Source organism: Lissotriton helveticus, chromosome 6 (assembly GCF_964261635.1).
Source record: "Lissotriton helveticus chromosome 6, aLisHel1.1, whole genome shotgun sequence".
Classification (NCBI taxonomy): Eukaryota; Metazoa; Chordata; class Amphibia; order Caudata; family Salamandridae; genus Lissotriton; species Lissotriton helveticus.
In genome coordinates this window covers 99,337,247-99,362,891 of record NC_136067.1, presented here as the reverse complement: position 1 = coordinate 99,362,891, position 25,645 = coordinate 99,337,247, and the positions used below count along the sequence as shown (strand labels likewise).

Below are 25,645 nucleotides of genomic sequence, written 5' to 3'. Positions count from 1 at the left end.
GGTTTACCAATCGAGTTCTACGCGGCATATGCGGACTTCCTTGTTCCACGACTGCAGGCTATTTACAAGGAAGCTTGGGACACCGGGGTATTGCCTGCAACCACCCGGGAAACTCTTATAATTCCTTTATTGAAACGCGGGGGGATGCCTGATCTCGCTCGGCTTATCGGCCGTTATCCATGCTTACAGTTGACTATAAAATCTTGAGTAAGATCCTCGTGACGCGACTCCTAACGCACATGAGGGCCTTGATTCACCCGGATCAGGCCGGTTTCATTCCCCAGCGCACCACGGCGACATGTATACGTCGGCTCATTCGGCTGATGGGGGAAGACTTCGGAGGGCTACCAGAAGCTGCTGTGCTTTCCATTGATATAGAGAAGGCCTTGGACAGTGTTGAATGGTCTTATCTGTTCCGAGTGCTGAAGGCGTTTGGACTGGGTGACCGGTTTGTGAAATGGACGACATTGCTTTATAAGGCTGCTACGGCTAGAGTAAAAACGGGTGCCATGATATCAGCCGCGTATCCGGTGAGTCGTGGGACGCGCCAAGGGTGTTCACTGTCCCCCCTCCTGTTCGCGCTGGCCATCGAGCCCTTGGCATGTCATGCTCGGATGGGACAGGCGTACGAAGGCTTGACTCTGAGGGGTGAGACCCAATATATATCTTTATATGCCGATGACCTGCTGATGTTTTTGGCGGATGTAGACGGCTCACTACTCGGGGCCAACCACCTGCTTCATACTTTTGGCCAACACTCGGGGCTGAAGGTCAATTGGGGAAAATCCTGCCTTTTTCCAATATCCCCCAGAGAAGATACACCCCAGATCACCGGGAACCTTAGGTGGGAGCATCAATGTCTCCCGTATTTGGGCACCCATATTTATCACTCTCAACTGGATCTGTTGGAAGGCAACATGAACAGGGCAATCCGGAACCTAAAGAGTTGCATGGGGTTTTGGCACACCTTGCCTCTATCGGTGGCAGGGAGGGTGGCTCTTCTGAAAATGGTAGCGCTCCCTCGCCTATTGTATTTTTTCCGCACGTTGGCGATATGGATTCCAGTGTCGATTTTTCGGACACTACGCTCCTTGACCACGGGATTCATCTGGGGATCGGGCAGGCGACGAGTCGCCTTGACCACTCTGCTGCATCCCAGGGTTGAGGGGGGACTAGCAGTCCCTGACTTTGAATGGTACTACCTGGTGGCACAATTGCAATGGCTTACGCAGGCAGTTGCTCGGGAGTTTAGGGGGCCGGATGGTCCGCAGGGCAGAATAATTCCAAGGCACGTACTTTCTTTTATAGTAATGCGTCAGAAAATAGACTTAGACCAACTCACCCTTGAAGAGCGTACCTTTCGGCTCTGCTGGAATCGGAGCCACAAACGATCGGGCACCACCCATCCGTATGCCCCAGAGATTCCTTTGGGAATGTGTACGGCTCTCCCACACGGTGGCAGTTGGTCGGCGTTAGCTAGTTGGGAAGATCTCGGGCTGCATATGGTTGGTGATTTATATAAAGATGGGGTCCTACTGACCTTCCAAGAGTTGCAGGACGCCTACGGGCTCCCAAGGGGAGATTACCTACTTCATGCCGGGTTGATCACCGGCATTCAGAAACAATGGAGTATGGGGCTCTCCGAGCCACCGACTTCTCTGGGCTGCCAATATGTGGTTATGGCGGCTGGTATTTTCAAAGCTGTGACATGCCTGTATAGGAGGCTATCGACCGAAACTTTATTACCCCTGGAGGGCTTGCGTGGCAGATGGGAGACAGATATTGGAAAACCCATTCCTGAGTCGACGTGGCCCCAGTTGGTTCGACGCGCCTGGAAGGGTACTAGAAATGTTAGATTTCAATTGGTTCCGTTTTTTACGTTACATCGGGCATACTTGACTCCGATTAAGATCTCACAATATTTTAGCGGCGCGTCCTCGCGATGTCCTAGATGTGGAGTTGATGGAGCTGAATTTCCCCACATGTTTTGGTCATGTCCAAGCTTGACGAACTATTGGACGACAGTGGTGGATTGTTTGAATACTGTAACGGGACGACAGTTAACGGCGAACATGGGCACCTGTCTATTATTATGGTTCCCACATACCCCCCGAACGAAAGTCACTAGCAAATTTTATGACCTGGGTTTGATTCTGGCCAAGAGAGAACTCACCATGCATTGGAAATCGAACATGGGCCCAAGTTTTATGAGATGGAGGGCGGCTTTGCTTCGCTGGGCACAAGCTGAGGGAACGCTCCGACTACAGCAAGCCCGGCGATTAGATAATGATAGATCCCTAGAAACAGCTAGGGCTTGGGTGGCTCTGGTAACAACGCTCCAGACTCCGGCAGAGGGTTCAAGTGAGGGTGAGGAGGACAGGGATTAAGGACACACTACCAATTGCACCTGCACATCAAGGGAGAGGGTTCACCGTGGGTTTGTCTTCAGATGTTGCCCCCTTTGCATTCCCTACTGAAGAGGATTTGTGAGTTCGGGAGGGTACTCATATAGGAAAAGCTTCTTAAGTTTGATTTTGGGCGCACTGACAGAGGGTGGGACTTGGGGGAGGAGGGAGGTCTAAGTTTACCCTGGCGAGCTCCAATATCATTTACCATTATGCGAAATATTGATGTACTACATTGCTACGGTATTCTACATGTTGCTTGCCATGTTTTCAAATAACAATAAAATCTGTTTACAAAAAAAGTCAGTCTTGTTGCCTGTCTCCGACAGCGTATTGTGCTTTTATGCTCTGATATTGCACTTTTATACGCCTAGTCGTCATGCCGACGTAGCGTAATTGGCACGGGCAGGTAATTAAATATATAAGGTTCTCACTATTACAATTGGTTAACCTGCATTGCTCTCATGCTCTACTGGTACCAATGCCAACAGACAAAGATTTAGAGGTCTGTGGACAGGCAGCACAAGTCCCGCAGGGATGGTGACCCACCACGGCGGGTAGATCCCAATCATTCGGGGGATCTTACTTTTGGGTCTTGTGTGGACCAATTTATCTTTGAGATTTGAACCCCTTTTGAAGGCAAAGAGTGGTCGTGCTATTTGGTCTCCTCCTGTATTGAGAATGGACCAATGTTTATATACAATTTTCTGTAATTCATTAGATCTTGTATTGAATGTATTGACAAAAGTCAATCGGTCCATTTTCTCTTTCTCAGTTGGTGGTTCCAATAGTGCCTCACGATTGTTGTTAGAGGCACGTTTTTTCGATTGCCGGATGATCTTCTTGGGGTAACCTCTATCAAGTAGTTGTTCTTCCAGGTTGGTGGCATGTTTTTTAAAGGTTGATTTGTCAGAGCAATTTCTTTGCACTCTTAGAAATTGTCCAAATGGTAAGTTGTTTCTCAACGATCTTGGATGGCAGCTGTCGTAGCTGAGAAGAGAATTTCGGGCCATCAGTTTTTTATACAGTTCAGAATGTAGCCCATCTGTTTTCGTGACGATCAGGAGGTCTAGGAAAGGCAATTCAAATTTGCTTTGTTCACCGTAAATATGGATTTTGAATATTTAGCCACTGGTGGAAAAGCAAGAGGTCGTCTGATGTTCCACGCCAAATCACTAAAATATCATCAATGTATCGCTTCCATATACGAAGCGATTGATGAAACAAATTGTTAGGTGTTAAAACAATATCCTGTTCAAAACTGTGAACGTATAAATTTGCCAGACTTGGCGCGAAAACGCTGCCCATGCTGGTCCCGGCAATTTGGAGGTACACCGAATCTTCAAATTTGAAATAGTTCTCCTTCATGGCTATCTCTGCCAAACTCATTATTAAGGAAACGGGAGTGATGGTTGGTGGTTCATTTTCTTCAAGTAATTTCCTCACCACTTCCAGAGTCTCTGTTTGCGGGATCGAGGTATATAATGATTCCACGTCAAAGGAAGCCAAAATATCTGTGAATTGATCAAATTCAATCTCAGGAAAAAGTCTTAGGACATCTTTCGCGTCTTTCAGGAACGTTGGCATCTTCCTGACCATAGGATTGAGAAAATGGTCTACGAAAGTTGATAAAGGTTCAAGAAGTTAACCGATGCCTGATATTATCGGGCGTCCTGGTGGCGGGCGTTGTGACTTATGTACCTTTGGTAAGGTATAGAAGTAAGGTACCGATGGATTGGTATTCCTCAAGTATGAAGCCTCATTGGAGGTGATCCAACCTTCGGTAACAGCCTCCTCTACCAGATGGCCTATGACGTTTTTTGCCGCTTTGTTGGATCAGTAGGCAAAAGGAGATAAGACTTAGTGTCTTGTAGTTGTCGTAGGCATTCATTCATGTAGGTGGTGCTATCGTGTAAAACAATTGCACCACCTTTATCGGCTGATTTTATCGTGATGTTCATTGCAGCAAATCTAAGCGGCTGATGTGCAATGCGGTTACTCGGTCTCCGTTAGGGGACCTTGATAAATGCGTGCAAAGGATTTATTCGTACACTAACACGCTCACCAATGGAAAAACTATTTGAGTTTACAAAGTAAGCGCAGGATTATCGAGCAACGTTTTGAGATATACTTGGCCCGACGTACGTATTAATGAGATTAGATTGTCCTCAAACCATTAAGAGGGACGAACATGAACTGATGGTTAATCATTGCATAGCATAATATAATTCGATGAACACGAGCTGACTAAGTTCTGTCCGTTTAATTACACCTGAAAGTACACGAACATATTAGGACTGAATTTTGATTGTAGAAGATGTGTGTCATTTTGGAGTTAGTTTGAGTGTTTTGTTTTGTTTTGTGTTTCCACTAGAGCGGTGCTCCTCATACCTGAGCTGTAGCCAGGTGGGGTGATGCATTTTCTCCTACTGATTAGGTAAGACGGCTAAAAGTTTAGATTCGAGATAATGGTGATTTTTTACCATACTTACATATATGGTGAGGTATTTACATCATATGGCTATACTAAATGTTTATGCCAACATGCTGATTTTATTGTGTTTGGTTTGTTGTGGTGCATTGTTTTTCTTTTACTTTTAGTTACAGAGGAGAGGACTGAGCAACACCTAAAAGAATACAGGTGATATTTTTCTATTTCTTTTCAGTAGCCATTAACACCAAGGTCCTGAAGAAAGCAGTGACATATTTAGAGTCATCTTTGCTGAAACATGTCGACCCTACTGACTTGCAGATATGAGGTTAAATCTGCTTGTTTTCTTATATTTTAATATTGGGAGTATTGAGGGAACTTAATAAAATATTTTTCTCATCCACTCAATTACTACCTAATTTTATCATCTGCACTTTTTCATCACAAAATGTATTCTTGGGCACTGTAATTCAGTTACCCTGACACAAAAATATTCCGGTTCGACCCAATGTACAACTCTTGATTTTCTTGGAGTTGTCCTTCTGTCAACACTACACTCGTAGACAGATTGTACTTTCTCCTGGGTAAGGAGAGCCCAAATGATGTATAGGGCGGTACCGGGCGGGAACTGATGGGCACTTTTTTCCAAATTCAGGAATTAAGCACAGTTTGACACATATTTATACACATTAGTCTCACTCTTGTCCATCTCATAGCACCATTACTTATGTATACACAGTAAGATTTCAGCAATTTTCTGACCCCAAACACCTTTCTCGTCTTTATAGTGTTACCAGGGCATGTGTCTGTTTGGGTCGTTAATCTAGCCCTAGGACCCTTTCCTTTAACGTTGTATTTTGGTGGGGTGACTCTCTAACCTTCCATCTTCCACATGGTTTCTTCAGGGTCCTCTGGGAAGGGTCCTTCTTCTTCAAAACTGCAACAGCGACTTCCCCATTGACTTGCTTTGAGTACGCAGCTGTGTTTCCTCTCTGCACACAGCCTCCGTGGGATTCCTGGGTGTTTATCATGGGTGGTTTCTTGGGTCCCCAACTCTTCGGAGTCTTCTAGTCCAAGTCTCAACTTTGGTTGCAGTTCGCTTTACACTGCTCCAGTATATGGTTTGGTCTCCCCCTGGAAACTACTGTGTGTTTGTGCTTACTTAGCTGTTTCCATTTGAAATATTGGGTTGATATCTCCGGGTAGGAGATATACTAATGTGTTAGTTAGCATGTATAATAAATATCCTAATTTTTATACCTACACTGTGCGGTTCTTTTTCGTTTAACCCACACTACATGATTAGTTCGTTTAAAACAAGCTGCTTAACATTCCTTCTGGACTAAGCCTGAAGGCTGCTCTCTACAGCTAGCACTTGAATAGCTTTCTATGTTGGTCTAAGACCACTAAAATCACCATCAGAGTTGTCTGGATTAGTGCAAGGTGCTTAACTTAAATAAGTGTGCTCCATATACTAATCCAGTCTCCTACATTGGTGTGCAGCGATTAGGATTTAAGCCTGCATTGTTTTACTTGCTACTCTAGGTGTGGATAAAATGAAAAACCACTACTAGCATTACACACATATAAAGCAATTTTTGTAAAGAAGTAAGATCTACTGAACTTTTAGATTGGTTGTTAAGGGCCTAGCACAGCCGTTTCTCCGTATTTACAAGTTCAGTTTTTGTCTTTTGTGATGAAACCCAGTGGGTTCCAACCCTCTAAATACAGTGGTCTTAAGTTCCAAGAACTAAGGACACTGTGTACCTCTAGAAAGTTAAAGACAGGTAGTAACACTGACACTAAGCAACTCTTAGCTTAGAGCTGCTTATGGTTGATGACCTCCAGAATCATGATCAGAAGGGCAGGACAAAGTGGGTGGAGATTCTCCAGAAGATGGTTCAAGGGGGTTCCCCCTAGTGACCTTAATTCTGAGTATGACCAAGAGTAGTCTGATGACACCACGCTGCTGAACTCTGATTCCCCCAGGGGATAGTACTGTTAGTACAGAAGGTGTTCATAGAGGTAGATACACCTTTGTTCCTCCTGGTAGGGTGCAGAGAATGTAGGGGAGGTCTAGGTCCTCCTCTGTCAATTCCAATTCTTCTAACAATTTCATAGCGACCTCCATCTCTAGCAAAAGCGAGACCGCCTTAGAAAAGGAATACCACCTGATCAAGCTTGAGAGAGTTAGACTCAAGCTCAAACCAGAACAGTTGGCCATTGATAAGTAGACCCTGGAAGTCCAGAGCGCTAGGAATAATTTTGGACTAAAGCCCATGGTTGCAGCACTAGTGTACCTTGAGTCAGGGAAACTTCCTTTGATACTAAGAACCTGAGCAGGATAGTCCATTCTTATCAGGAGGTGGATGATATCCATAAATGGGTCAATGCTTTAGAGAGGGCCTGTACAGTTCAGAAGGTCCCTCAGGGGCAGTGGGCAGCTATCCTATGGTAATTTAAACAAAAAGATTATGCTGTTCCTCTGAAATGAGAGACAAAACACAAGGAACCAGTGAGGTCAGCATCACATGCATTTAAACCCTCTACACACATTCTCTGCCTCCCAGAAGTGCGCAGAGTAATTAAATACACAATAGACCTACACTACTCTACCATCCTGGCCGGGTAGGAGTGGGTTGGTCTACAGTCTCCGTGCAATCGGCACAAATGTGAGTACTTTGTTGAGGTGGGAATGCCTCCGTGATCCTGCCGCACTCATGGGGTTATAGGTTTAACTATGTTATTGAATTTGTAATTGGCTATTTGACCATTGTGGGTTGTCAAAGCGGTGACGCAGCCTAGTCGATAGGAACGGGAATTTTATCCACGCTCTCTACTAATAATGTGCTCTGAGGAGAACAATCGTCAACCTTGGTATATTGACACCGTATCTTGGTATGGCTGTATTACGCATATCAGGCTGACGCAACGACAAACACACCACGACCGAATTGCAACCCAGTTAGTCAGGACCTTCAGTGCTAATATTGGCAAACGTATTTTAATCGACACATGGGGCCTACTCATTGACGCTTTCCCGCTCCCCTGTAATTGAGAATACCCTGTGTTCCCAAATACTGGGAAAGGACGTACGATCCTTGCAATCCCGCTATAACTGTTGACACACTGCTATGGGATTCATCAGTTTAAGGCACTGTCATCTCATGACTGACTATTGTGTTGCATCGTTACCGAATCACTGCACGGCAGCGCTGTTCTTTAATCGAGATCGTGCGATAGCAAACAAACACAGTAAGCAATGTTTCACCACCAGTGCCAGTATTATCCAGCATGCTTAAACATAATAAATCACAATACTTTTGTGCTCATTAGAATTCTTGCTTACTAGTTTGTGGTGTTATTCTTGTGCACCATACTCTCCTGACCCACTGAGATAGGGTGTGTTCTGTGTTACCAAACATAACGCATACTTGATCCTACTTGATTCTGCATGTATCACTTCCCCTGTGACTCAGCCATTGATAAAACATGTCCTGAAAGTTTAGGTGTTTCTGACCACACATAACAGGGAATAGGAGGTCACCAGAGAGAATGTGGTTGTGTATACTCATGCATTTAATGTTATGTATCCATTGTTTCCTCTTCCTCCCTCTCCCTTGTTTTATCCTAGTACATGAGGAACCCTTCATGTTTATTACCTGCCAGGTACTGTGATGCCTGGCTAGTCCATAACCCTGGTGTAAGTCCCCCTCTCTCTCTGCTACTTCCATGTGTGCCACATTAGATGAAATTCAAAGCTTGCTCACCTTATGTATTCGCCGTGTGGCACCCTGGTTTTTAATGGTTTTTAAGTGTTTTGATGTTCACCATGACTTGCTGAGAGACAACCTTACACAGAGAATATGAGACAATTCACTTATTGCAACTGTACTACATTGACCCATTAATGCATTCTCTCTCCACAGGTATTTCTAGCACTACCAGGTATCCGACGATTTAGTCCTATGGTTGATGTGAGTGTGTAGCCACAACACCATCTGAGTTTTCATTGTAGATAGTTTACCCCCCTTCTTGGTCCTGACGAATCGCCTGCAGATTACTCATTTGGCAGGAAACATGTCAATTTACCACTTATAAGAGTGCCACAATCTGAGACAATACTTCAGCCTTGCGCCTTATAGTTTTGTTTTTACTTAGGGTAGGAGACCCCTTGATTAAAGTTATTTTCTTAGGTAGTCCCAACCCTATTTTACATTCACTTCCAACATTAATACACATCTACACACACGAGGCCTCCCACCTGCACTTCACCAAACGGCTGTTGGTTAAAGATCTCCGTCAAAGTGCCCCCATTATAGGGAGCCCGTCAGGTATTGTACCGCCGACTGGACGAGGAGCAGCCCGATAATGAAGCATGACACCCAACAGGGTGTGTGAGGGCATTATAATCCAATTAAATGGATTCCCAACTTTGAACCTTAGTGGTCGGGTTGGCTCATAATTCCTTGTCTTTTATCTCTCATTTCAGAGGAACAGCATACTCTTTTTGTTTTAATTACTGTCCTTGGGCTTTTATGCTGGACCTTTCCAAAAGCCCACTGTCCCCTCTTTGTTGAACAGCTATCCCATGGCTCACCTTTGCTAACAAAGGTAGAGACGAGCTCCTCACTGTCAGAAAAGAGGATGCTGACAACTACTCAGTTTTGAAAAGTGCCCTCATAGATGGGTTTGGTTTAACCACTGAACAGTAAAGAGTTAAATTCAGGGACACAGAAGGCACACACCCAAGACAGGGTTGGTTTTATAGGAAGTGCTAGTAAAGCTCTGGAAGGCTGGCTTCATGGAAGCAAGGTACAGGACTATGACGGATTGTACAATTAGTTTATGAGGGAGCACATCCGTGATGATTGTCAGAATCAGCAACTGTACTAGTACCTGGTGGACTCTGATCAGACCTCTCCCTAAGAATTGGGAAAGAAGACAGACAAATGGGTTAAGCAGAAACATAATGGTGGTGGAGGTGACCAGAAGAAGCAAGATTCTTCTAAGTCTCAAGAGAAAGGTGGGGAGAAAGGTAAAGACAAAAAGGAGTCTTCACAAGGTCCCCAAAAACCTGCTTCTGGGGATGAGTCTAAAAATACTTTGGTGCTACCCGTGGAAGCAAAAAGGTCTACCCCCAAGGGATGCTAATTGTCCAATGGCTAGAAATAAGTAAGTTACTACCACTGCCCCAAAGGCAACTAGCGCCCTAGTACCAGCACAAGTAGTAATACAGCTCCCAAGAGTTTAGTCGGTTTAACCTTGGGTTCTGAACTGGGTTCTGGCCTAGTCAGAACACCCACTCAGGCTGTCCTGGTCTGTTACATTGGCATGGATCTTGCCACTTTACTTGTTAATCCCACTAACTTGGGATAATACAGACAACAGCCTTTTATTAATGGAAATGAAGCTTTGGATTACAGGGACACAGGAGCCAGTGTCACCATGGTGACAGAGAAACTTGTGTCCCCTGATCTGATCGTACTTGAACAACTGTACCAAGTGACCAACGTCAGCAGTGTCAGGACTAATCATTCCTTGGCAGTTGTTAATCTCAGTTGGGGAGGGGTAACTGGCCCTAAAAGAGTTGTAGTCTCTCTAGATCTACCTGTAGATTGTCTGTTGGGCAATGATTTGTAAACTGCAGCCTGGTCTGAAGTGAAGTTCAGGACGCATGCTGAGATGATGGTAATCTCTGCCAGTGCATTTGATGTTACCAGGTCTCAGGCCAAACAGCTCATCACTGATGGAGCACTGGATCTTAAAAAAAATGGACCAGGTGGCTCCTGAGAGAAGGAACAGGAAGGGTAAGGAACTATCCTCCTACCAAACTCCCTGTGAGAGTCAGTCTCCTGAGGGAGATGGTCTCAGTCCCTGTGAAGGAATTGTCCTAGAGGAACTTGGGCCTGACCAGGCAGAGTTCTTTGGGGGCAGGGGGGCCTTCCGGAGCAGACTTGAGTTTAGAGCAAAAATCCTACCCCTCTCTTGAACAGCTCAGACAGCACGCTGCTGCTGAGGAGGCCGGGGGTGTCAGTTGGTCCCATAGTATCTAAATGGAAAATGGGCTCCTGTTTTCGGAGTGTAGAGACCTCAAACCCGGTGCCACCAGGAGGTTGGAAATACCTTAGAAGTTCAGGGGTTTTCTCTATCCCTTGCACATGACATTCCCCTTGCAGGACATTTTGGCCAAAGCAACACTTGGGATAGGTGTGTCCATCATTTGCTCTTGCCCCACATGTCTGAAGACACCAAGGAGTTTTTTCGTTCCTGTGTCACATGCCAAGCCAGTGGTAAGTGAGGTGGCACTACAAAGTCCCCCTTAAGTCCACTCCCAGTGGCTGGGGTTCCTTTTGAGAGGGTAGGGATAGACATTGTTGTCCCTCAAATCCTCCAACAGCATCTGGACATAGTTACATCATAGTGGTGGTAGATCATACTGTCGTGTAGTTTCAAGGAGTCCTCCAGGACCTGCGTGTTTGGGATGATCTAAACTGAAGGCTTGGTGTCCCAACCGCTTCCGGACTCCCCCACAGGATATATCACCTGTTAGACCAGCTAGGTCTACAGTGCCACTACCACCCCCTTCATCCTACAGTTGTGTAGGTAGTCTCTGGCAACAAATGAACATGACAATCCTGAATCCTCAGGGATCATGGAAAACAGTACAGTACTTTTTACACAGACACTCGTGCTTGCTTTCCTTCAAAAATACACAGGATGGTGATTAGAACATTTCAATAAGTATTTATTGGTCCAGCGACAGCCTTGTGTAAAACATCTGTGCTGCGACATTCAGGAGACAGAAACATATGAAAGAGATTGCTGGTACCAATATAGTAAATACATTTCTACTATAGTGCGAATAGGATGAATATAAGCAGTTTAGAAAAAAACAGTAGCACTTGCATATTCCTAAATGCACATTCTAAGTAATTTGTCTAAAAAGTACCCAGCCTAACCTGGATGTGTAGGTGTATCTGCTTATTGCTATGTGTATCTGTAGCCAAGAAACCCTTAGGGATGAACCAGTCCCCTCATTGATGGTTTAGAATGAAGGACCCCGTCTCTGCATCGAGGATGGCAGCAACGCAAGGGATGTCAGACCGCTGCTTGTCGAAGATTCAGCCTGCAGGACCCCGTCTCAGCTTGGAAGAAATTCTACTCTATTTTGTAGGGGGGGAGTGAGGGGCTTTTATACTAAAGTGGTCATTCCAGGTTTTTTTTCAAGAATCAAAATGTTTTTAAAACAATCATGGATGTTTTGAAAACAATCATGAAGGTTTTGAAAACAATCATGAAGGTTTTGAAAACAATCACCCATGCTTTTCTAAACAAGTGCAATCCTGCACAGCTGGCTGTTGGCCAACGATGAAAAAAGTGGTGACCCTTATACAGAATAATTTGGCCGTGCCAGAGGACATGTTTATGTAAGTCAGGTACAGGGATTGTGATTGAGTACTGAGAGCCAGGTGTCGAAGAGACAAGAGCAAGCTACTAGGCAAAAGCTAACCTGTTCAGAATCGTTATTGTCGTGTGGATGGGACAATGTATGTAAAATGGAGTATACAAGACAGGACCATCCTAAAGGACATGACAATACCACTAGGTATCCAGAGGCTGTTCCCCTTAGGACCACTACAGCTCATGTGGCTAGGGTCCTTTTGGTTGTCTTTTCCAGAGTGGGTTTCTCAAAAGAGGTCTTAACAATCAAAGATACAAACTTCATGTCTAGTTATATTACTCCCAAGTTTACCACACCCTACTATTCACAGTGAACTGGGCTTGTTGAAAGGTTCTACAAGACCCTCAAGGATATGGTCATGGGCCTCCTAGAAAAGATCAGGCGAAAATGGAATGTCTTACTACTCTGCCTTCTCTTTGTCTACAAAGAAGTTCATCAGCAGGGCTACAGCCCATTTGAACTTCTGTTTGGACATCCAGTTAGGGATCAACTAAGCCGGCTTCCTACACCCACCTAGTTGAAAAACCTCTAAAGCAAAAGATCCCAGCTTAACTCCTTTCTCTTGACATGGAGAAAACTTTCAATCGAGTAAGCTGAACTTTCATAGTAGCGGTTCTACATAAACTCCTGATCGCGCTGGCTTCAGGGAGAAAATCTTGGCGGCTTATTCTAATCCCACCGCAGTGATCAGAGTAAATGGCCAACGTACAGCACCCATCACTATGACTAAGGGAACGAGACAGGGATGTCCCAGGTCCCGCCTCTTTGTCCTGCTGGTGGTCAAACCGCTAGCCATCAGAATCAGACAGGAGGACACAATTGCTGGCATCCTATTTGGCAGCCAATTGCACAAGATAAGCTTGTTTGCAGACGATGTCCTCCTGTCACTAACCCAAGAGACTCTCTTGCAGCCTTAACTCCCATCTTGGAGAACTTAGAAAGAGTCTAAAGCTTCATGGTGAACGTGGCCAAATCTCATGTACTCAGTATTACATTCCCACCAGCTAACCTTCTGCTCCATAAGGAATCGACCCCCTTCAGTGGGCCCAGCATCAAATACTTATTATTATTATTATTGGGACATTTGTAGAGCGCTGCGATTACGCACACCGGCGTGTCCACGCGCTAAAGTGGGAGAGGCAGCTAACAGGGGACACAGAAACTGAGCGGACAATTATTTAGTGTAGAGAAATGTTTTAAGTTTCGCTCGGAACCTAGCCTCCTCCGGTTCCGAGCGGTACTTGGTACTCAACATCACTCCATAACTAGAGGGGTGGTCAAGAACTAACTGGAGCTAACTACACAAAAATGGCTTGAAAACGTTCTGGTATGTCACATATTTTACCTGTCTTGGTTGGGACATATAAACGTTAAAATGAATATCCTCTCCGGAGACGTATACTCATTTCACACGCTATTGACCACATCCCAATCCAGGACATAATTCAGCTCCAGATCAATGTGTGCCCATTTTTCTGAGTCGGTAAAACTCCACAAACATCCAACAAAATGTTGGACATTGCGGGAGTGCGAGAAACATTGGCTGCACACAGATCAGGCAAGGAACGAGAAATACACGCCCCAAGAGCGACTACATCGCCAACCCCAAAATGACGGTTCCAGATATCTCGGACAAGATAGCGGTCAGAAACCTTCCCATCTCCCAATACATCCATTGATAAAACCTCAAATTCACGCCAGCCCTGCACCATGCCACCTTCCCTAAGTGGGAGAGGTGTGACTGCAGAAATATATGCGACCTCTTTCGGGTGATGATATTAAATCATTTAAACAATTCAAACAAGAATTCCATATCACTTAGAAGCCGCAACTCCAGTACTACCAGCTCAGACACTATACCAGCCAATCTGGTGGCAACCACCATGCCGCTGACTCATTTTGAAAAATTGGTACAAGTCTTTGAGGGCTCAAAGGGACTGATATCCCAAACCTACCGTTCCATCTAAGACTCTAAATCCCGCTCGTCTCCCAGAGATCAATTGAGGTGGGCGACAGTTTTGGAATAGGACATATTCACTAAACACTGGGAACCCCTGTGGGCGGCTATGTAAAAATCCCTATGCAACATTCCCCAGAGGGACTCGCATACAAAGTGATGTTTCATTGGTACCTCGTCCAGGCATGTGTGGTGGGGCTGTGTGTTCATCCACACGTTTGGGAAAGAAATTATGGGACATATGAAAGCCACCCTGAGGTACCCTACCCCAGCTGTCCCTACGTAGGTGATCCTGGGGATGTTTCCAACCGCGATGAAGGGGACAACAGGCTCTGGCTGGACACTTGCACACTACATGATGGCAGCTGGTAAGCAACTGATTGCCCCCTACTAGAAGAGAACCACTGCCCAAAACCTTATTGTAGGAGGCTGGCTTAGTATATGGTACACACTTATTTAAGCGATGCACATTGCACTAATCCTTGTGGTGATTTTAGTAGTCTTTGATAACCATAAAAAGCTCTCAAAGTGGTAGCTGTGGAGAGCAGTCTTCAGGCTTATCCAGAAGGAGTGTTAAGCAGTTTGTTTTTCCAGTTTAATCAAGTAGTGTAGGTTAAAAGAAAAAGAACAACACTGTGTATATATAAAAATATGTCTATTTATTACACAACAGTCACTAACACATTAGTGTATCTCCTCCGGAGAAATCAACACAAATACATAACAATACTTAAATTGCAGTAAGGTAAGTAGCACAAAATACAGTGGTCTCCAGGGGAAGACCAACCCATATACTAAAAAAGTGGAATGCGAACTGCAACCGAAGTCGGGACTTGGACCAGGAGACTCAGAGGAGCTGGGGACACAAGGAACCACCCAAGGCAAGTACCCAGGAACCCCACTGAGGCTGTGTGCAGAGTGGAAACACAGCCTCATGCCCAAGGGAAGTTAAAGGAAAAGTTCTGGTTGCAGTTTTTTAAAAGGACCCTTGGCTAACCCCACTTACAAAGCCTGGAGAATCCACTCCAGAGTTTGTATGTGTGTCATGCTCATGCATCCTCACCCTCACACTTATAACCAAGCAGCCTGTCCTCAGGACTGAAGAGCCTGCCATAGGGGTGACTTATAGGTTTTAAGTGTAGTTACTCTAGAAATAAGAAAACGTATATATGTCGTGGGAGGTGCAAGCAACAACTCACACAGGCTACAATGACAGTCCCGTAGTCGCAGTTTAAGTGGACTCCCATGGGTGGCACAATACATGCTGCAGCCCATAGGTGACTCCTCGTGTACCTATGCCCTCGGTACCTTAGTACCATATACCAGGGCCTTACAAGGGTACACCAATAGCCCATTGTGGATGTACAGAAGTACTTACCATGGTCAATTTAGGGAGACAGCACAGTGACTGGGGTCCTGATTAGCAGTATCCCAGTCAGACTAGTCAAAAACATACTGACACCAAGCAAAAAGTGGGGGTAACCATGAAAACAGATCCTACTTTCCACAAGATGTTGCAGATCCTAGCCATGGAACATATCACTCCCAGCTTAGCAAATACAGACATTCACTCATAGATTACATGTGCAAGCTCCAATTTTGTAACCTCACACCACAAAAGCCCAGAGTCATTCAACTTTTTGATTCCATCTAAAGCTAAGATCTTGTGCTAGTTATGGAGACTAGGAGTGTCAATGCTCCCCCTCCGCCTCCCCCGCTTCTGCATTGATTGTGGATGATAGTGGAGCAGGTAGCCGAGCCTGGAGTGCATCTAGAGAATGGTTGGCATTTTAGACAATAAGTTATTTTTCAGGAAGGGAAAAGCAGGCTGAATCTGTATATAAACGTATATGTATGCGTGTGTGTGTATGTTGCATATTTGTATCTGAGTGAATCAGTGTAAGTGTGTGTTTGTGAAGGGATGCAGGCATATATATGATAATTTCATGGTGATCCTGGGTTACTGGTGTCCATCCTTTCATATGTAGTAAGCATTCTAGACTTAAGAGTGGCTATCAGTGACATAATGGGGAACCGAACATAATGTTCCCATGTTACACTCTAGCTGTGACCCTGGCGTGGTGTGGATCATCCTAATATATTAAGGACAGACTTGACAATTGTGGCTGTCCCTGGCATAGTGGTGGTCCTGACATTATGATAGTCATTCTTAGCATATCTGGGGCATTCTCAACATAACTGGCAGTTCCTGGCATATGATCCTGCTGGCATGAGCAGCACCCCCCACTGGAGCCCTAAATTGTGGTTCTGGCATAATGGTGCCAAATTGATATATTACTGCAACACTTGACACATTTGTGGCTACCCATGACATAAAGCTGAACCTGGACTATCCTTGAAATATTAGAGGCAAACATTATGGTGGCCCTGCTATAATGAGTGCCTACATGTGACATACCGTGGGCATTTGTGGCATAATTAAAGTATCCATGGTATAATGTGATCCTGGCATGAATGATGGTCTTCTTGTCATGTAGTGGACATTCTTAACATACTTCTAGTTACCCCTAATGTCATGAAAGTGTCTGTACCTACCACATGATGGACCTTTAAAGTATTTCATGATGACAAATAGGCTTCTGCTGTATTGTAGCCTATAGTAGAGCCATGAGGTCCTTGATCTCCACCTCTTACAGATCCTTCTTTCCCCCAGGCCAGGGTCGAGTCATCTGTCTCCACTTTGAGCTCCAGGTGTGGTAGGAAGAACGGTCTGTTGCACATCAAGTTGGAATTCTTCATACATCAGTGAAGGTTCCAGATGTTGTCCTTTCGATACTGTCTGTGATAAGCCCATTAAACAAAAGGTACTACTGGAGAGCCTGCATGTGTCAATGGACATGCAGTACTAGATGGATATGCAAGACCAAGAAGCCTCCGAACTAACCATGCCAAAACTCAGGACCGAGTTTGAAACATTAGGATCATATCTTGTCCCAGATCACTCTGAAAACCTTTGAATGCCACCATGTCCATCTATTCAGTTCTGCCCCTAGGAACAGAATCCTCTGCACAAACTGGAGGTGGGATTCTGCTCATTGATAAATGAGGTACCCCCTGTGGTTAATTTGTAGGTCTCGGAGCAAGGGGGAAATAAACTGAATTGTATTAAAAGTGACTCCCACCCAACTTATATCCTTTTACTATCGGCTGCTGTCCGCTCTATGGGTTGCCCACGGCTGTACAAACAAGTCAAACATTTATTCATATTTGTGTTCATTTTAATATATTATTAACTCCTTTTTTGCATTTGTCTATAAAGAAAAACGTTTTCTAAAATTTACCTTGATTATACAAAAGTAAAAACCACATTAGTAAGACCACCAAACATTTTTAAAGTGCAAATATGCTATTATAAAATTTCAATATACATGTCACGTGTGTCTGAATACATCATCTCAATTAGAATTTACATGCACATTGAAACCATTGGAGTATCCCCATAGTTCAACCACACTCTCATCCTGACCTCACTAACACACACACACATCACATGCATACCCTTCCCAGCCTACATCAGCATACACAGTTGAGGTCAGGGAGAGAACACTTCATAACTATCCGTGATTATGTTGTCTGCTGGGATTTCACTGCAAACAGGTCAACGCACGTTTCAGTGGAAATTGCAAATTGTGTCTACCTTCATCAGGACCACCCTTTCTAGGCTCTTTAAAGATGAGTGGTGGGGGATCTGGGAACAAAAAGTATAGCATCAAGTTTCGGGTGCCCCAATATTCCAAACTTATTTTAATTGTTTTTGTTGTTTGGGACTGGTGAAAACTACTACACAATTGGAGCAGCAGAAAATAATCAATCACCATCGTAACTTTTAAAGATCTGAGAGTCCATGCATTAGGGCCCAAGCATGGAAAAAAATAGAAAGGAAAAGAAAAGCAGTTGCATAGCCAATATTAAGCCTAGAAAGCCTATCAATAAATGTTAATTGCTTTAACCATATCCCCCTCAAGTTGTGTAGATTATCCTCATATGTGCAAATGCAAACTCCCTAAGTGGTGGGGTGAAAGAGACAATATATGGCCTCAAATATATGCCACCCACTAACCATAGAAGAATGGTCATTTTCTAGGATGCCCATTGTTTTTTTGTGCTTTATTTATTGAAGCAGTACTCAAATAACACATAGTATATTCACAATACAGCAATACTGAGCAATTACCTCTTTTTCAAGAGAACATACCTAGTTTGCACAACATAACAAACTTTAGCCGCATATAGAGCAGATATTATCAGTGATTCGGTGTAAAGCCACGTACAATGATCCAGTCTTTCGAGGTAAGGACTGAATAATCAAAAGCAGGGGTTTACATAATAAGACAAGAATATTAACATGGTATATAATCAGTCTGGGCTTGCTCCGTTTGAGACCACAAGTATTCCCTGAAGGGGGTCCAAATGTCTCTGGGCCTGGACGTTGACAGTAATTCCTCAGCATACAATTCTAATTGTTCCTGGCAGTAAGCCATATCTTTGAGCCACAAATTTACATTTGGTTTCAGTTTACTATCCCACATGAACAATATACGTCTTTTGTCTAACAAAATAACCAATTAGGGATTTACATTGGGGGGTGTAGTTAAGTAGGCATTCTAAGGGTGTACATGATAGAGCCTGACCTGTCATCTTGCACAGCAGTGCAGTAACCTGTACCCAGTACCTGTATACCGCCCCGCACTGCCATGCTAAGTGCAAAAAGTCGCAATAAACACAGTTGATGGACAGAATGTAGAACAATGTCATACATTCACCCCAGTACAAGGATCTGGGCCTAAATCCATCGTTTTTTTGCACGCCACACCACCCTGGGTCAGCTCTGACCCTGTGCCTCATAGGAACAGTCCAGTCCGAACTACCAAGCCATGTCTTTCCCAGACCGGAATCAAGCATCCAAGGACCGGTTTCTGGCTATCAGCCTTCTTCAGCCTGGATAGCTTGACTCCAGTGCAAAAAGTCAGCCTCATGATACCCACATCTTTTGTAGCAGGCCGAGTCGCGTAGTCCTAGCTTGTACAACTTTAGAGGGGAATAATAGATGTGATGTATGTACTTAACGTGAATGATGCGAAGTCTTCCCGTCAGTGTGCCAATTTGTTCCCATATTGCCTCTGTGATCGGAGTGGCCAGAGTCGAGTTCCAGCGGGCCAGACTCTTATCGGGGCCTGCTGGCGTGTCCCTTTGTATAGCTTTGTATAGCTTAGTAATCAATTTCTTCCTATTAGGAGCGGTTATCACCACCTGTAATGCATGGTACACTTGTGGTTCATTTGGGAATGTAGTGTAATGAGCCTTTATCGTTGGCGCAAGCGAAAACGAGTGAAATGAAATTGTGGCGTGGGATGTTGCACGTATGCAAAGTCGTCATCAGTAGCATATTTCCCGTCCTCCAATTGCGTTATACCCACCTCACGAAGCGTCTGGAGAGGGCCTCGTTTCTGCCCTATCGATAGGGCGGCGTGGCCGTATAATGGCATAGCAGGTGCATATAAAGGAAGGCTGTTGGTTTTTCTCCCAATCTCTTGCCAGGCATTCACTGTTGCGTCAATAGTGTTGATCTCATGTTTGGGCGTATGACGTTGGATATGGGTGAGAATACCCCTTAACGGCACGGGATGTGCATCGCCTTCCTCCACCGCCATCAGAGGCAAAAAATCATGCGGTTTAAACCAAAAATAGGCATATTGTGCCTGACTACACAAATAATATACATAACAATCTGAAGCCTGAAAACCCTCCCTATCGAATGTCTGTGTCAGGGTATGCCAGCTGAGCCTGGGCTGTTTGGTCCCCCACACTAGTCTCAACAGCTGAGATCGAAGTTGTTTAAAAAAGTGTTGCAACAGTCGGATGGGGACATTGCGGAATAAGTACAAAAATCTCGGTAGGACAATCATTTTAATTAAAGCTATGCGATCGGAGAGAGAAAGAGGCGTTCCTACCCATCTGTCAACCTGTTCGGAGAGTGTGGTGTAAGCCCGGCCGTAGTTTTCTCTGACGACTACTTCCGGGTCCCGATGAACCCATACTCCAAGATATTTCACTGGGTCAGACGACCACAGAAGCAGATATTCTAGCTGTGGTGAAGTAGTGAACTGTGTCAGGGGGATGATAATGGATTTTTCCCAGTTAATTTGAAGGCCCGAGAAGAGGCTGAATTTGATGTATTCACGAATCACCGGGGAGAGGTACAGATTGGGCTCACGGATATAGACAACCATGTCGTCTGCATAGAGAGAAATTACTACAGGTCGGTTGTTAAAGGACAGAGCTTCTGCTCTATGCCCCTGTCTGATTCTACATGTTAATGGCACTAATATGAGGGCAAAGAGGAAGGGGGACAGTGGGCAACCCTCTCGAGTACCCCTCTCCACAGGAAATGAATCAGAGGTAACCCCACTTCCCTCAGCCGCTTTCATTATCTAGTGACGGTGAAACAGCCGGATTGCTGGCTAGTGGCGCTGATGGCTCGCGGAGCTCGCCGTCTACACTTCCATCTGATTCGCGGCAAGCTCCGCCCCCCAGAATAGCCATACTTGTGCCCAAAGCATGACCTACACAGTCTGTAGTGTCTACTCAATCCTGTAAAATACACTTTGAGGCATCTTGCCTATCGTGGACTATCTAGATGAAAGCATTTCCAAATCCCTCTTGCAGGGCAGGTGAGATTTTACGTACATGCCCCAGAAGGCGTGTGTGTCTCTGTCTTGCAGGCAGACCACTTTCAAAGAATGTGAGGCCAAACTGGCGAAGGAGAAAACCTTCATGCAAAGCTCATCAATGTGTTTAGATTCTATATCAGACAGAACAGTGAGAATGTAATTACTTTTCTGGCTAATGCTTGCCACTTTCTGGTAAAGGGTATTATATCAAAAAGACTCTGTCAAATGGAAAGGGATTGTAGCGCCTGCTTATGGTGCAACTTTCTGCCAGCAACAAGAAGGGGTTTTCACCAAGTGTCCGTCAGTGCTTTATTGACAGATCGTAAAGGCATCCATAGTTTCTTAACTACTGGAATCTTTCCAAATGCTCTGAAAAAGGCATACATACGCCCATTGTTAAAGAAAATTAACCTTGCCCCACATGATCCCAACAACTACAGACCAATTACAAATGGACCTTTCCTGGGAAAACTGATAGAAAAAGCATTATTAGCCCAGATGCCACAATAAGTGAGTGAAGATAACTCCATATTTTCGGACTACCAAACAGGATTCCTCCCAGGAAGAGGCATAGAATCTGCCCTCATCACCATCTGGTATGACCTTAAATTTACAGTAGATGGGAAAGAGTTTGCTGCACTACTCTTGGACGCCTCAGCTACCTTCAACACAGTTAGCCATGAAACTCTAATACAAAGACTTTACGAAGCCGGCATAGAGGGAACTACTCTCGACTGGATCACATCCTACCTTCAAAACAATAACAAATGGTATCCATACTCCCCCTTTCTGTTCCAAACCATACTTCACAAAAGCAGGGGTCCCTCAAGGCTCTATTGTCTCGCCCATGCTTTTCAACATCTTCATGGAGCTATTACCGGCAATCATCAATGAATTTGAGCTCACATGCTATAACTATGCAGATGACACAGAAATACTCCTTATTCTGGAAAACCCAAATACATTGGAAAAGCAAAAATCTTCAGTTGCCTCAGAGCTGTTGGTCAGTGGATGACATGGGTCACCTCAAATTGAATGCTTTCAAAACTGAGATACTCGCATGTGGCGGTTGAAAAAATGATGACCCACTCTGCACCACGTCTTACTATCTGGAACCTCCTCCTGAAGTATCTAAGGAACCAAGAAATCTTTGAATTACCATGGTCTCCAAATATCAATGAATACCCAAGTGGACAAATGAGCAAGCTCAAGCTTCATTACCATGAAAACCCTGCATTGCATCTTCCATCATCTGAAATTTCCACAGAAGGTCCAGGCTACTACTTCTCTGGTACTGTCTAATCTTGATTACGCCAATGACCTCTACCACAGTTCATCTTTATCAACTATGAAAAGACCAAAATAGATTCAGAACTCTGCTGCCAGAATACACCTACATGTAAAGCCACAATCCCACATCTTCCCTGTCTTGAGGACCCTACATTGGTTACCGGTTGCCAGAAGATCCACCTTAAAGCTGCTTTGTATCACCCACAAAGCAATACATAGAACTGGATGCTTTTCATCAGGAAAAAAAACAACAAATACATCCCACAAAGGAACCTCCCCTCAACATTGGCACCTCGCCTCAAAACTCACCATGCAGGAAAATAAACTATAGTTGGTGCATATTTCTCTGTTCGAGCAACCAAACTATGGAATTCATTACCCCCCAAACATATGATCCATGGATAACTCTCTTAGCTTCAGAAAACTATTCAAGAGTTGGTTCTTTCGTACATAACCACCATACACAAACACTAATGTACAGCATATCCCTGTGTTTGTAAACCTTTATAAGTTGATTAAATGTATGTATCTAGATATGTGTATTTCTTTGTACAAATATGTATAATAATTATTATTATTAAAATATATTCTCTTTTTGGTTTACTTTACAAATGGATATATATATATATATAGATATATTTATATATAAATATATCTATATATGTATATATATTGCTATTCTTAACATGTCTAATCTTCACCTCCGTATCTATAATAGAATTGAAAATTCTTGTTCACATTTGCTCGAAATTTCTGATTAACTAGAAACATGTTATGTGGAACATAGCAGATCTAGCGGGGTCATTCTAATTTGTTCCCAAAGGTCTGGATTTTTGAAAACTTGATTAGTGAAATGCCATCTAATAATCTGTATAGGGCCCTTTGTAGAATGGCTGATGTTCAATAAATGACTGCAAAGGAATTTGAATGTATGTAATGCTTGCTCTGACCCAATTACATGCTTTCTTTCTTTTGTGGCAGGTTTCTTCCAATTGGCCAACTCAAGGGCAAGTGGAATTCCAGAATGCATTTTTATCATATCGTCCGGGACTTCCTAATGCTCTAGATGGGGTAGACTTCTCTATTTCCCCAAGAGAGAAGGTGGGCATCGTGGGAAGGACTGGATCAGGAAAGTCAACCATCTTCATGGCTCTGTTCCGTATGATGGATCTGGAAAAAGGGAATATCCTGATAGACAATATCAACACCCGGCTGATTGGACTTGAGGCACTAAGGTACAATAGGCTGAAATACGTTGCACAGCAGAGTTGTACAACACAAGTATTTTGACCTATTGCATGGTCGTATATTTCTAGAAAAAAAATGTTTGCATCCATTTATTTGTACATACTATGTTGTATTGGAGTTATTTTGTGGTGAACCTCTAGATGCTGCAGCAAAGGCCCATGACAATCTTCTTCCTCAGTGTAATCATCCATGCATTATTTGAACAGGTTGACTGCAGCCAATCAGAAAAGCTGAACCAGTAGGTAGTAGCAGTTCTCATTTGCTGCCCATCAGTAATTCAGAAAATGTTTATGCAGTGTAAAAAGTAGGAAATTGGCTGCCCAGTTGCCCCAGACGATTTTAAAGGATGGGGAGGTGAAGGCTAGCAGAAAACAAGTGCTTTTGTCATGTTTACAGAAAGAATCCTCCCGTTTTCTAGTGGGCCTGAGAAGCACAGTCAGCCTTTTTTTCTTGCCTGTCATCTGTTCTACAGAAAAAAGCTAAACTTTATTTCAGCACAAAACTGTTTCCACCTCTTCTGTTAATTCAGTGGGACGGTTCAGTACATCAGATGGAATCTAAATTCTCCACAGTATAATGAGATATGACTAGCTGACAGTATATCGCCATCAGGACATTTCCCTGACACCATTTCACCAAGCCCCTGTAACGCGTAAAGCAGACTCTTAGGTTCTAGGGCATGCAGGCTTTTTCGCCCTCTCTTCTCTTGGAATCCACAGTTACTGCAAATAACGTTTCTTACCATTTTGAGCTCTAAAGGTAGCCAGGCAGCACACCAGCAGCAGGGATGTAGGAGGCTGGCTTGGTATATGGTGGACACTTATGTAAGTGAAGTACCCTGCACTAATCCAGACAACCCTTCTGGTTATTTTAGTGGTCTTAAACAACCTTGGAAAACTCTCTAAGTAGTAGCTGTGGGTTTTGCAGATAGTTCAGAGGGGCTACTTCTTCCTCTTCGAGACCACCGCTCCCTCCATGCCACCGTCGTTCGATCGCATGTCGAAGGATCATTTAGCGCTTCTCCGTTAGGAAGTTTCAGCTTTCTTGGCCAAGGGAACTATCAAAAGGGTCCCTGTGCCAGAAGTAGGTCGTGGTTGCTATTCCTGCTACTTTCTGGTGCCCAAGATATACAAGGGCCTGCATCCTATCCTAGACCTCAGGGACCTCAACCGCTTCCTCTGGAAGGAAAAGTTCAAAATGCTTACCTTGGCTCAGGTCCTGTCTGCCCTCGACCCTGGCATCTGGATGGTGGCACTCGATGCCTATTTTCACATTCCCGTCCTGCCAGCCCACAGATGCTACCTACGGATAACGGTAGACCACAAGCATTTTCAGGTAAACGCGCTCCCTTTTGGCCTTACCAGTGCCCCTCGGGTGTTCACGAAAGTGATGGCGGTGGTCGTAGCTCATCTTCACAGATCAGGGGTTCCAGTCTTCCCCTATCTCAACAACCTCCTAACTACGGTGGACCTCCTGCATTCGCTGGGGTTCTCTATCAATGTGCCAAAGTCACACCTGACTCCCTCTCAGACGCTCCATTTCATCAGAGCTGTTTTGGACACAATGCAAATTCGGGCCTATCCTGAACAGCGAACCTGGAATATACCAATGTGTTGGCTTCTATCCCGGATTTCGTTGAGAATTACCCTGAGGCTGCTGGGCCTCATGACCTCCTGCATCCTGCTGATGGATCATGCCAGATGGCATATGCAGGCTTTGCAGTGGGACCTGAAGTTCCAGTGGGCGTAGCATCAGGGGAATTTTTCATACTACGTCCATATCTCGGAGGGAACTGCGCAACAACGGCAGTGGCAGTTAACAAGCCAGAATTGGGTCAGAGGCAGATCCCTCTCCCTTGCTCAACCAAACTTCACAGTGGTGACCAATGCATCACAATAACAAAACGTAATCAAATATTACTGGTCTAGCAGTCACAATGGGCAAAACACTAGTGAGCTGGATGATAACCCCAAAATTTGTGTTCACAAAAAGGAAGAAATCAATCCCATCAGCCCACCCAATGGCAGAGCTTCATCATCTGGGAGGTGTTCAAAGATGGTCCAAGTTAGGGCAACACACCTTGTAATATTGTGTGCTGCACTAGTCCAACAACCACCAGTGATGGATCCTACCATAGAATATGTACTTTGTGGTGTG

At 44.4% G+C, this 25,645-nt stretch overlaps 1 protein-coding gene across 1 annotated transcript in view; it reads left to right on the top strand.

Moving 5' to 3' along the window:
- Positions 1-323: 323 nt before the first annotated feature.
- Positions 324-25,645, top strand: part of LOC144762197 (ATP-binding cassette sub-family C member 10-like) — a 193,964-nt gene continuing 168,642 nt past the window's right edge. The window contains exons 1-2 of the mRNA XM_078647348.1: positions 324-530; positions 23,222-23,475. Of these exons, the coding sequence (XP_078503474.1) occupies positions 324-530; positions 23,222-23,475 (461 nt within the window). The remainder of the gene's footprint in view (positions 531-23,221; positions 23,476-25,645) is intronic.